The sequence below is a fragment of the Drosophila elegans genome, unplaced genomic scaffold, assembly GCF_018152505.1.
Source record: "Drosophila elegans isolate 14027-0461.03 unplaced genomic scaffold, ASM1815250v1 contig_149, whole genome shotgun sequence".
NCBI classification, from domain to species: domain Eukaryota; kingdom Metazoa; phylum Arthropoda; class Insecta; order Diptera; family Drosophilidae; genus Drosophila; species Drosophila elegans.
The window spans coordinates 2,488,872-2,501,657 of NW_024545513.1; the positions used below are offsets into that span (position 1 = coordinate 2,488,872).

At 35.2% G+C, this 12,786-nt stretch overlaps 1 protein-coding gene and 1 long non-coding RNA gene across 3 annotated transcripts in view; one reads left to right on the forward strand and one right to left on the reverse strand.

Moving 5' to 3' along the window:
* The first annotated feature begins 389 nt into the window (after window positions 1-389).
* LOC108137281 overlaps window positions 390-12,786 on the forward strand; it is a 45,624-nt gene continuing 33,227 nt past the window's right edge. The window contains exon 1 of the mRNA XM_017258886.2: window positions 390-967. Within this exon, the coding sequence (XP_017114375.1) occupies window positions 721-967 (247 nt within the window). The 5' untranslated portion in view covers window positions 390-720. The remainder of the gene's footprint in view (window positions 968-12,786) is intronic.
* Window positions 10,716-12,786, reverse strand: part of LOC121466763 — a 48,816-nt gene continuing 46,745 nt past the window's right edge. For both annotated transcript variants that reach the window (XR_005976946.1, XR_005976945.1), the window contains 2 exons: window positions 10,811-11,387; window positions 10,716-10,753 (listed from right to left, as the gene is read on the reverse strand). This is a non-coding gene — a long non-coding RNA (uncharacterized LOC121466763). The remainder of the gene's footprint in view (window positions 10,754-10,810; window positions 11,388-12,786) is intronic.

The window sequence follows — 12,786 nt, forward strand, 5'->3', positions numbered from 1 at the left end:
CGATTGTTTTAATGGGAGCTATATGATATAGTTGTCCGATTTTCATTAAATGTAAACCGTTAAACCATATGACTGAAGTAATAATACCCTCTGCAAGGGTGTAAAAAAAAGTAGGAAAGCCGCGTCACGTAGCCAAGCAAATGAACTGCAACTGACTTCTGGCTCCTGCAACTTTTTCCATTTTTTTTTTTTGTTATTTACAGATTTAGTGATTTTGAAAGGGCGCAGGCGTCGTGCTTCGTGTACCGATTGCCGAATGCCAAATGCCGAGTCCATTCACCAAAACAGAAGTTCGGCTTTTGGTGTTTTCGTGTGCGGCATGGTCATGTTGCAAGAGTTGTTGGCGAAAAACGCTGACTATATGAGCTATATGAGTACTGGTAGCGCACTTGGTGGCTCAATTGCGCCTAGCACGTTGGCCAGGCAGCAGGTCCTTGCGGCTCCTTTTTAAAGCAACAAACGTCCCTGAATCGCAACAGTGGCCGGCTTGCGAATTTACGAACTTCAACTGTTACTGTTACTGTTAGTGAAACTGAAACTAAAACGGGTTTTGGTTCGCCCAACGTTTGCCGGTTTACAATAGTGTGTGCTTTTTTTTCTCCAGTGTTTAGAGTGCGTACTGAAAGCTACTGACATTTTTTTGCTTTCAAAACTAGACAGTTATCAGCCGCATTTCGCGTGTTTATTTCCGCTTCCGCGTTCTTCTAATTAGTGGGCGGCATGGCGGCTCCGAGCCGCCGTTACCGCAATAGGCCGAAATGCTTCAAGACAATGTCGCTGCTGCCATTGGTGGTGGTACTTTTGGGGCTGGCTGCAGCTGTGCCAGCCGGAAATGACGTCATTTCCGCATCAGCGAAAAGGGCTAAGGATCTGCAGCAGCAGCAACAACGACATCAACTGCCGGACATCGAAGATGATGGCGTGGCGCGAACAGACAAGGACTTTGACTTTGCCGCCTATGTGAATGGTGAGTTGAAAGCCGGGTTCTCCAAAACTTCATCCCGAATCCCTTTCGCATCCTCACAAAATGGAAATTAGTCCGCCACAGGGACACATTTCCATTTCACGTGCAAACCGAAAACGAATTTTAGTTTGCTCCCGTAAGTGGTCACACAAAACAATTGAAACCAATTCCAAGCTCTTGGCCGCAAATATATTTCATTTGATTGCAAAACTTGACCATGGAAAATGTAAAATAAGAAAATATCATAAACTGATCACCAAAGATTTAAAAGCACATCAAATTTTTTTTATCCCGATTTTACAAAAAATTACAAAAAAAAAAATAAAAATAAAACAATTAATTATATAACCAGTTTACATACTTTAAAAATACATAACCCTTCCAAATTTATCTGGGTTATAGTTTTTTTAAATTTCAAGATATTCTTAAACTTATAATACCAAAAAAAATATGCTAAAAGATTTAAAAACATTTCAAATCTTTTTTCTTTAAAAAAAAATATACAAAAAAATAAACATTTAATTATATAGGAAAACACAATTTTTCACGCAAATTTACAGATTTAAGTTGTTGAATTTAAAAGCAATTTATGCTCACTTGTTTTTTTTAAATTTAAAAGCATTTCAAACCTCTTCCAGGAAAAATTAAATTTCAAAAGTTTGAAATAATAGCCATAAAATTCTTGTTAGTTTCCAACGTGCAAAAACGACAGACTTTGAATGCTGATTTAGAAAATACTCAGAACTTATTTTGAAAGGCTGTATAAAAGATAAAGAATATTATTCTGCGATTTTTTTTTTAAACATGTTTAGGATACAATTTGTCTTTAGTCTTTGCTGTTTAAGTTTTTGCTGATTATATTGTCAATCCATGAATATATAATTGTTGTCAGAGAACAACCCAATCAATATGGAAATTTCAGCTTGGCACACAAGAGGAAATGTCCCCTCACTGCACACATAAATACTTAATCATTTCAATACAAGTGCAGTATTTCAGAACTGTTTCTTGTTACTGAGAACTCTATAAGCAATGAATTCGACTGTGAGCTACCGATTTTAATCAGGGATTTGCAAATAAATTCCATGTCGAAAATTTGGCAGCCAAACAAATGCTAAAGCGTCTGTGCTAACAGAAGCAATTTAGAGAATTTCATATTACATTTGCCACCATCGAGCTGTCAATTGCGAATTAAGGCATATATATTACAATTGGTACATTTATATGTACCATATACATACATATATGGAATTTGAATGGCTGAGATAACTGCAATGATATGTCGTCCGAAATTGCCATTTAAATGTAGTTAAGAGTGGGACAAACAACTTTTAGGATGGGTTTTTGGGACCGCACTGACAAACATTTCGGAACGTACAATTTATTCATACCACTGCAAAATGTAATTTTGTGGAAATCACAAAATGAGTTTGTGTGCCACACACACCCTGCGTATGTGGGATCCGACTGGCAGCAAACAATTGAATTACGCATACGCCATGTGAGTCGGCCACAGTTTTGCATATCAATATGCTTAGCCATCCTCATTCGAAAGCAATTAGATTCGGCAAACACTTGCTCGAAAAACACACACGATAGTAATACAATTATTGCAAGTGTGTCTCGTTTTTATGTGGCAAAGGGATTCCCCTGACTTGTTGCACCATCGACATACCCATTCCTACAAGCCACTTCATCAGATGAGATCGAAACCACTCGAAGCCATGCGTTTACACTTTAAATAGCCGGCGGCCTAAGGTAACACTTTGCTATTGCTTTTGTTTTTGCTTTTGCTACTTTGCTGCATCCGTTTAGCCATAAATTATAGCCCGATAGGAGTGTGTGGGTGTGTGTGTGTGCCACGTGGCAGGTGTTTGTGTGTGTGGTTTATGCATACATATGTGTGCGTTGCAGGTGCGGCTTTGTTTGAAGTACCCCGCGAGGTCCAAGTTCAAAAGGTAGTTTCGAAAGAGCAAAAACAATTTAAAACTTTTGGATATAAATAATTTCTCAATAAGTTTATTTTTAAATTAATATCACAAAAGCCAGTTTTTTAAGTTTTAAGTTTCCTTTCTGTATAAATAAACAACAAACTTATAAGTGCATCTAATGTAACATACTATGAAACAAAATATTATAAAATGTCAAAAGATTGAACTATCATAAGATTTTTCAATCAACTTCTTGTTACGAAGTTCTAGTACCTACATTATCACAAACTTGTCTTAAGAGATTTAAAAGCATAAAAGTATAATTAAAAATAATCTAATTGTATATGTAAAAAAGTACAAAATAAAAACTTTAATTTTAAAGTTATTGATTTTTAAAATGCAGATTACAGGATAAATGAAAAACATTTAGTTAAACCTATGTTATAATTTGTAATATGCAAATTACAGAATATTTATATAACAGATTTTTAATGAAGTTTTTAATATAAATTAAGTTAAAAGTTTAGTAATAACTATATTATAAATTTTGAATGAATGTTAAAAATTCAGTTAAATTTAATTATTTTATAGCAATTAATATGCCATGTTTTTAATTTTTTACTTTACTTTACTTTTCTCAACACAAAAACCTTTTTAAATTCGTTGAAATATATCATAGCCCAAAATCACAGCATTTCATTTTAAAAGTATTCCATACAAATACTCAGTATCTTCACTTTCGACCCCTGTAAATTTCATCTAGATACTTTTTCATTTATTTTTGGCTGAACGCTAAAATTTCGCTGATTTTACAACCGCGACAGGCAGCGTTGACAGCCAAAAAAAATAAAAAATAAAAGGGGAAACCCATAAAGCGGTTCGCTTACAAAGTTCGCAGAAACCGCTGTTGGCTGCCATTGAACTGTGGAAACCACCCTCGTTTGTTGGCCAGCATCACCGGCCATATGGTCCATATTTAAACCTGGCCATAAGCCGTCTGTTTGCCTGTTTGTTTGTTTGGCTGTTTGTTTGTTGTCACCTTGCTGGTGGCATTCGGTCGCCTTGCTCTCCACTTTCCTATACCATTAATGCTTCAAGGATAACAATTTTGAAGTTTGCTACTTTAACAAAAGTGAAGTAGCATTGTAAGGCATTTAATATTATATATTTTGTGAAATTATCACTTTACTGGTAAAATAAAGTAGTAAATCCGAATATTTTGTATTTCATTTTAATATTTTTCGCTTTGATTTTAATCCATGGCTTACTATTACTATTTATATTATATTTTAAAAACTATTTAAAAAACTATCAATAGTTAGGGATTATTTAAAATTCTGTTGAACTTCGTAGCAATCTTAGTTTTGTTTGCGAGTTGGCGCCACAAACTTTAGTGCTGCGTTTAAAATTCTAGAGAAAATCCAAAAATGATTTGTACTAACATGTTGCCAACATTTATATTTATTAGTCTGAAACAAATTCTATTTTTTTGAAAGTTTTCCCTAAGTTGTAACTTTTATTTTTGGCACAGTACACTACCACTGAATTTATGGCAACTACTGCATTTAGCTTATAAAGTATAGATGGTTTTTTTGTTGTCTGCTGTTTTTCCAAGCGTTTTTCCAACGTTTTTCCCCCTGCCATTGTTGTTGTTGTTTTTCTGCTGTCCATAAACAGATAATCAAAAGTAAATAAAAGCATTTTTCATTGTGTGATTTGCAGACAGCGAGATGAAGCCTCACAAAGAAAGACAGACAGACTCAGTAAATACTTGTGCATTTTGCGCCGCACAGGAATGGTTTTCAAGTGCCTGTGGGGCGTTGTGCAGAAATTAGGAGAAGCTCATCGTATTTTATGAATTATTTCGTAGCTCATTAACGAAAACACGTTTAAGTACTTAAATAATCAACGCCTTTTTGGGCTCAACGCAAAACTTTTGTCAGTCAATCTTTTGTTTTCGAGTGCGTGTGTGTTTGTTTTTGGCAATAGGTAATTATTTCAACGATTATTGGGATTTGCTTTGAAAGGCTCTCGGAGGAGAGCATTTAATTAACTCTGAAGACACTTTGATTGGACCAATTAGAGGTCTAATCACATTAAACTGGAGAAAGCAATTGGCTTAAAACACCCCAGTGTCTTTGATTGCTGGGAATCACCTTTGACCATCGGCATTTGTTAGTTAATCAGCTTTAAGTTAATTAAGTATAGCATTAGGACAATAGGTAAAACGTTTTATGTTACTGAAGCTAAGGAAATTTTGAATAAAGATTTGCATTTAATAGAAACTATTACTATTGAATTAAAAATTGTATTTATAATTTTAAAAATAAATATTAAATCATAATATTAAATTTAATTTATTTTGATGTGGATACAACTAGATTAAAAATAAATAATTGATTTAAGTGGATTTTATTTTATTATGACTTAAATTTAAATTACATTTTCAGATATTAAAAATCAATTCCGAAAATAGCTTTAAGCAGCAATTGATGAAAACCAACGCGAAAAATGAATTACAAAATATTTAATAAAAATATTTTTTACGTTCTTTTGAACAGCGAATAATTTATTTTAAAACCAAATTTTATTTCTCTTAAAGAAAGTACTTTTTCCATTGCTCTTTTTCGGTTTTTTTTTTACTGTAAGCTTTGAAAAACATCTTAATGTTTCTCCCATGATTATTTTTAGAACCCATTTAACGGTTCGGCAGTTTTATCTCTGCTCCTTACTAGATCATTTTAAATTTTGGTCTGTTTTCTACAGAAGTTTTAACAGCATATACTTAAACTTTTATTTCTTGCTGTCCAACTTTAACTCCTTTCTGTTAAAAACACTGCCATTTTATGGCGTAAATTATCTTCTGGTTTTATCGATAGCTTAGCGTTAATAGTTCAACGCTTTTAGTTAACTAAACTAATTTTAAATTCCAATTCCATTTGCCATAAATTGTTGATTCACAATTTGTTTGCTTTCAGCACAGGGAAAATACCAAATAAATGAATTAGTTTTTCCTTTTTGTTTGTGTATTAGAGCTTGTGCGTGTTTCTGTGGGCAACCATATTTAAATTTAAATGCTCATTAATATTAGTACCAATTTTTGGTGAATTAGCCATGTTTCGTGATGCTGAATCCGTTCATGGTGTTTGTTTTTTTTGTGGCCTGCTAATTGGCCATAAGATGCACGAAACCTGAAACTTTATGCCACAATGGCCGCACACCGAACGACTTCATTATGCTTGAGAATCCTTTGTGTGTTTAGTGTATGTATTATCTATTCATGGCATAAAGGCATGTAGTGCCGAGAAGTACCATACTCCACTCAGGCAATTGAGTGCAAAGTGCTCCCTGTCTGTCTGTCCGCCAATTAATAATAATACAGTCAAAGCCCGATGCAATTGTCAACCGACAATTGTCCTTACTCACTCAGCCTAATTAGCCTGCAATGCATTTGAGGCCATATGCCAGCTGTGGCTTCGAAAATAATTAATTGCATGTGCCGAAACTGTCGTAAGCTTAAGGCATTTGGGAAATCAAAATATAAAATATTTTTGTAGAAGTAAAAGAGTAAAAACTTTAAGAGCCCTGTGTAAAAGACTGCTATCTATATGAAGAATCATACAAAAAAGGATTAACAAAGTCGTGACGATTGCACATTCAACATTCTAACATTCATAAAAAACGGAAAAAAAAAAATTCTTTCTTTATACCCAACACATCATCAATTATTCGAGGAGCCTTAAATAAAACCTTGAATTAAAAAAAAAAAAAATTCAAATGAAAGGTGTGTTAAACTGGATTCATTGGACTTACTTTTGGAGACCTTTCTGTAGTTAAGTAAACAGTATCTAATAGAATAGTTAAAAGCCGACTTATTTTGTGCAGTGCTTGCATGCCTCACAAATTATGGGCCAATTGGCCACCCCCCCTTCGTGTCCGATTCCATTCTGCATTCGGGTGGGGATTTATTTTTATATGCTGGTCGTTAGTGATAATACACCATCCGCTTTAGCTGGCGCTTTTATCGCTGGCATCCTGTGAAAACCTCCGCCTCCTTCGTCCTGCCGCTGCATGCGTTGACTTTGTCCGTTGAACTGCTCAAAGTGTCGCCTTCTTCGTCGTCGTCGTCGTCCTCGTCCTCGTCTTTAGCACTGCACCGACCGAGATAATGCCACACTCAGAGCAGGAGATGGGGGTACTCCTTAAGTGCTGGCTATGCCCGGAACAATTTGGCACCACATTGCGTATGATTAATATAAATTGTTTGGACTTCATTCTCGCTCGCTTTCACCCCCGATACTAAAGTGCAGTGGAAGATGGAAGAAGTCTTGAATTTGCCAGCACTTAAAGGAATTGCCGACCGCATTTGGTACGGCCTCACTACGGCGATAATGGCTTTTCAATTCAATTATGTGAATTTTAATATAAATAGTAATATTTATATTTAACTTTTCAATCTTTTTTAATCTAATTATTTTTTTAACAAAGTATATTTAAATAAAAATCGAATACAAATTAATCATTGTTGATTAGAAACATTCATGATTTAATGTTTGATATCAAAATTGTTGATTAGAAACATTACGACTTGATTTTCTAAGTGAATTAGTACTAACATTAGTTATTTTATTAATGATGTTTTTTATTGTAAGAGTATATTTTAATAAAAAAGAGTATTAAATCTACTAAATTGATGTGTATAGATGGAAAATAGATTTTTCAACACTTTTTCTCTCAGTGCCCTAGTTTCGCTTGCCTGCGATTTGAGTTATCGATCGATCCGCTTGCTCAGACATGCATTTCCCTGAAAATTCGCTGTCTTTCCATATGCTTAAAGCGTGTATTTAGCTTGTTGGCTAGAGAGGTGGCATTGTTGTTGTTCCGGTTCCGATTCTGGTTGTTTTTTCTGTTGCTGCTGGTGTACTGTTGTTGTTGCAGCTGCCACATGCCATGGGCCAAAGTGTCACATTACTGAAAGTGCGACAGCTACGGCGAATGCCAGCGCACTCTTCTTCTGGTCTTCTCCCCTTTCCAGATCCAGTTGCTCCCCTGTCGTGATTGGGGTGCAGCAGCAGCAGCAGAAGCAACAGCAACATCACAGCAGCAACAGCAACATCATCAGCCACACGGACCGGGCTCAACTTTGCTATCATTTGTGGTTTTGCATGTGCGGCATGCAGCATCACCAAGTGCCGAGCCCCTCTTTTCCGAACCGGAACCTTACTATAAAAAAAAAAAGAAAATAAACGGGTAGAAAAAAAGAAATGAAGAAAAATTGTATAAAAATCGCATAAAAATCGCGTACACGCTTCAAAAATTCAACGGCCTGCCTATGAAAATGAAACTGCAAGAGGAAAAGCCGCTGGCGAGGAGGAAAGAAAAGCCGGGAAAAGTGTACTAAAAGGGGCAGGATTTCGGGAGCCAGTGGTCTGGACGCAGACGATTGTTGCACCAGCTTGTTTCAATTTTATGTCCTGCCTTTTCATACTTGTTAAGCCCAACGACCGCCCCGCCCACCGCTCAGCGAAGGGGCGTGGCAAGTGCTTTTTGGCACTCTTTTTTTTTTGAGAAATTGCCGCTGGCAAACACACACACACACACACTTGGGGCACAGGTGGCAAAATGGTGGGCCATAAAAATACAGCATACGAAAATTGTTCGCTCTGACGCAAAGATTCAAGTGTAATTTTTACCACCTCTTGAAGGACTTTCAAAAGGAAATTGCACTCTCAAAAGTCATGGCAAAGTGACTGAGCAAACTTGTTAAAAGCATAAGTCAAAATATTGAGAAACGCAGAGAAGAGATCGATAAAAGTATGAGTATCAACTAATGAGAAGCGCAGAGAAGGTAAACGTAAGAGTTTTAAATAATCAGAGGCGCAGACAGAGATGCAAAATTAGAAATATCAAGCTTCTTCAATGTCTTTTAAATAATTCTATTTTCAAAAATTGATTTTAAGGTTAACTGAAAGGTATAACACATTTAAATGTATTTAAATTAATCTCTAAATTTTTTTTTAATATTGTTGACATGTATTATTCACACAGCGACTAAAGACATGTTCATTTTTATTTAAATACAAAACAGCTTTAAACCAAGAGTTCCCCAACTAAATTTAAGGCCAAAAGTGGTCCGAAGCAAACGCAAGCTCACTTGACTCATATACTTATCTACCCAACCGTTTCGCTACCCACAAGACGCTCAATGAAGTGATAAACTGGTAACATTTAGTCCCTTTGTCTTTTTCCCACTTCTCTGCTGCTGCCTTTTCTTTTCTTTGCTGGGTTGTGTTTTATGACTGGTGAAGAGCAAGCTAAACAAACAGCACGAAGGAATGGGGCTAAAAAACTTTCAAGCGCAACGGAGGGCTCAAAAATCAAATGACAATAAACAAAAAACAAAAAAGTGGGTGGCTGGCAGGGTGCAGCCATAAAATAAATTAACCTTGAAGTTCAATGCGCAACTCAATTTGCTGCCTTCGGGCCAAGGAGTTGCCCTCCGAAAATTGTTGCTCATTGTTGCTGGCCAAAAATGGGAATGGGGAATGCCAACGAGTTCATAAAATACCAGTCAACCCTTTATTCCTCAGCCCCAAAACTTATTTTTTATGACTTTGCGTGATCTGTTTTGAGATTAAATAATTTCCTTAAGCCTTTAACTTTTCTTTAAAATTTTGGGTAAATAATAATTTTCTTAAATTTTAAAAATCATTCTTGAGTACATATACGTTTATGTATTAATATTTTATTTTTATTAAACAACAAAGCATTCATTTTGCATTTAAACTTTGTATAGCAATTAACTGGAATCATGCGGAATTTTTAGATCTTAAAACCGTATTACGATGTTTGTTTGTTTAACTTGTAAATACACTTATGAAACCGCTTACACTTCTGTTTTTGTTTACTGTCTAACCGAATTAATCTAAATAACTGGGAATGAGAGCTTAAATTCCAGACAGCCAGAAAATATGAGTAGAGTGCCATGACGAAGGTCAAAGGTCTAAGGATCAGTTCGATAATTACCAATAATAATGGAGCCAACGAATTGCTTCGACCACATGCTTTATTGAAGACAAAGCTCGACCGCAAAACAAATTTAAACCAATTTAGTGAAATAAACCCAGACAAAGCATTGTTTCACCTGAATCCTGGTTGGGATTGCGTTTGCGATTTTGAGATGAAGGGTTCAAAAGTTCAGGGGGCGAAGCTCTGACCGCGCGACCGATTCAGGAACGCACAAAGTCCATTTACATAAATGCTTATCCCCGATTGCCGACCAGCGCCCACACACATTTGCATACATAACACACTATAACACACACCCATTCACACTCAAGACTCACCTTTGAACTTCGGCCACATCAAATTAAATAAAAGGTTAGCAGCTTGCTCAGCAATGAGGTAGGGTGACGTTAGTACACTGGATGACAAATGTTCAGATAACAATAATGTTGTCAGTAAAGTTATTTTTACATTTATATATTCCATACTTTACAGGTGCTTAAAATATATCCAACATTTTGCGTCTACAGTTTAACATTAAAATAAAAATATGATAATTATATATAATGTTAATTATAAATGTTTGTATGGTAATAAAGAATAACAGTCGTAAAGTTTGGAAAATAATGTCATACAAGTGTTTAAAATACATCGATCAAAAAAAATTATTTAGTTTTAAATAAAATTTATTTAAATAAGTGAATTAAAATAAATATGTGACAATTGAACAATCAACCTTAAGAGTAAATGCTGAGCATATTAAATTGCATGATTAAAATAGTTTAATTATGTGGAAAATATTTTATTTAAAAAATTCCTTTTTGATTTAAATGGACCAGTTTGAAGCTAAAAACTGTTAAAATTTAAATTAAAGTATGTCATTGTAAGAGGCCATGCTCCTTGAACTCACTGTGCATTAGAGTTCCACCGCAAACGCACCGCCGCTGTCGTTTGAAATTTGATAATAACCACAAGCAAGGACATCAATCGATGTCCGCTTGCCCTATTAATATTTCACGGTTCATATTCGCATTCGCACTCTCATTTGTCCTTCGGCGCGTATATAGTATAGTATGCCAACTACCCAACTGGGGGCTCATTTACCTGACTGACTGGTTTGGTTACACGGACTTGGTTCCGGATGTCTGGCCGTGTCAGCGGAGTTGAAAAGGGTTTTTTTCATTTTTTTATTTTCGTTTTTTGTGCTCGCCAATGGGAATTGGCATCTTCCGCCGATTTCCTGTTTTTCCGTTTGCCAGTGGAGCAAAAACCCCTTCTTCACTTTTCCCAACCATCAGTTTCAGTTTCAGTTGCGGTCGCTGGATGGGCGTGTATTTTAATTGTGTTGACTTTGTAAATGATCCATTCATAATGCTACTCGAAGGCATTGCCGTCGTCATCGCCATCGCCATCGCCATCGTCGTCGACGTCATCATTACCATGGTCGTCCAGCCTGTTTTTAATGGCCGCATTTAAGCCAACAAAGCCTGTTCAAAAAAACGAATCGAAAGATTTACAGCCATGAAGTACCCTCTATTCTTCAGTTATTTATTAGCAATGATACTTAAGTAACCATAGAAAAAAATGAATTTTTATTATATTAAAATCAAAAATTCATATCAAGACTCAATCAAAAAATAATAAAAAAATTTTAAGATCAACCTTATTTTGTCTTTTTTTTATTATTTTGTGAAGTTTGAATAAATACAATTATTTTTCTTTTGAATAATTTTTTTTTTTTTAATTGTATTATTGTTTTTGTTAGCCAATAGAAATGATCTAAAAATCAAATTTAACATTTATTTGTTATAAAACCGTTCGGCGAAAATTCAGATACATTAAAAGAACAATTTTTATTTCGGTTGACCATACCCAACCCTTTCTTACCATTTACAGAGAATAAAAAAAAAAAAATTCAAGCCAGACCAAATGAATCGAAACGAAAATCGATAATGAATTAATTTCCAGGCACCGAAGGCAAATGGCGCAGACAAATTTATGACTGTGGGCTGGGACCGGCATTGCAATGATGTTAAAGCGACCCCCTGCCAATTTTGTTCCCACAGCCCCTGCCCTGCCGCATTTAACATTTACATTTACTCAATGGTCAGTCCAATTTTCCCTGGCCCTCAAGTCCAATAAGCTTCTGGTCGACTGTTTCGGCCATTGAGAGCATTTAAAGTAAAGCCTTTCACTCGATATGAGTACACAGAGAACAAAAACTATTAAGTACTTATCAAAATTATTGCGTAAGGAAAAATAAATTAAGTTTTTCCTATACACTAGCTAATTATATTATAGCAATTTCCAGTAACACACATTTATTATATAAATATAAATATAATAATAATAATGAATTACACCATACATACTGCATAACATCCTTTTATATTTGGTCATGTAAACTGTTTACTTGACATAAAGTAATTTTTAACTTTTCTAATTACCTAAATGGCAGGAAATATAACTTTTATCTGTGCATGCCAGCAAATTGCTTATTTTCCAGTAGGCAAAAGCCTTGACGAAATGTCCTAAATTAAATATATATTTACAATATATAAAATCCCCTTCAAATTGTAATCACTTTGTCTGTGATTTCTGTCATAATTGCAGTCAAATCTCAAAAACTCAATCTTGAGCAAAGTTTTCTGTCAACTTTTGGGCCTAGCTTAACAGACTTTTGGATGTGTGTTAACGTTTGCCTCCAATCCTGTCGTTTTATTCCTTATATGCATAGTATTCTATATTTGTTTAGGTTCTAAGAAAAAAGGTGAGAGAAGAGTGAGCTCTGGAATTAGAATTAAGTGGGCAAATTACTTAAGTGGGGCATCTACACCTGGGCCAAGCAAACTGTCGCTGAATAACCAATTAGTGTCAATGAAAAGT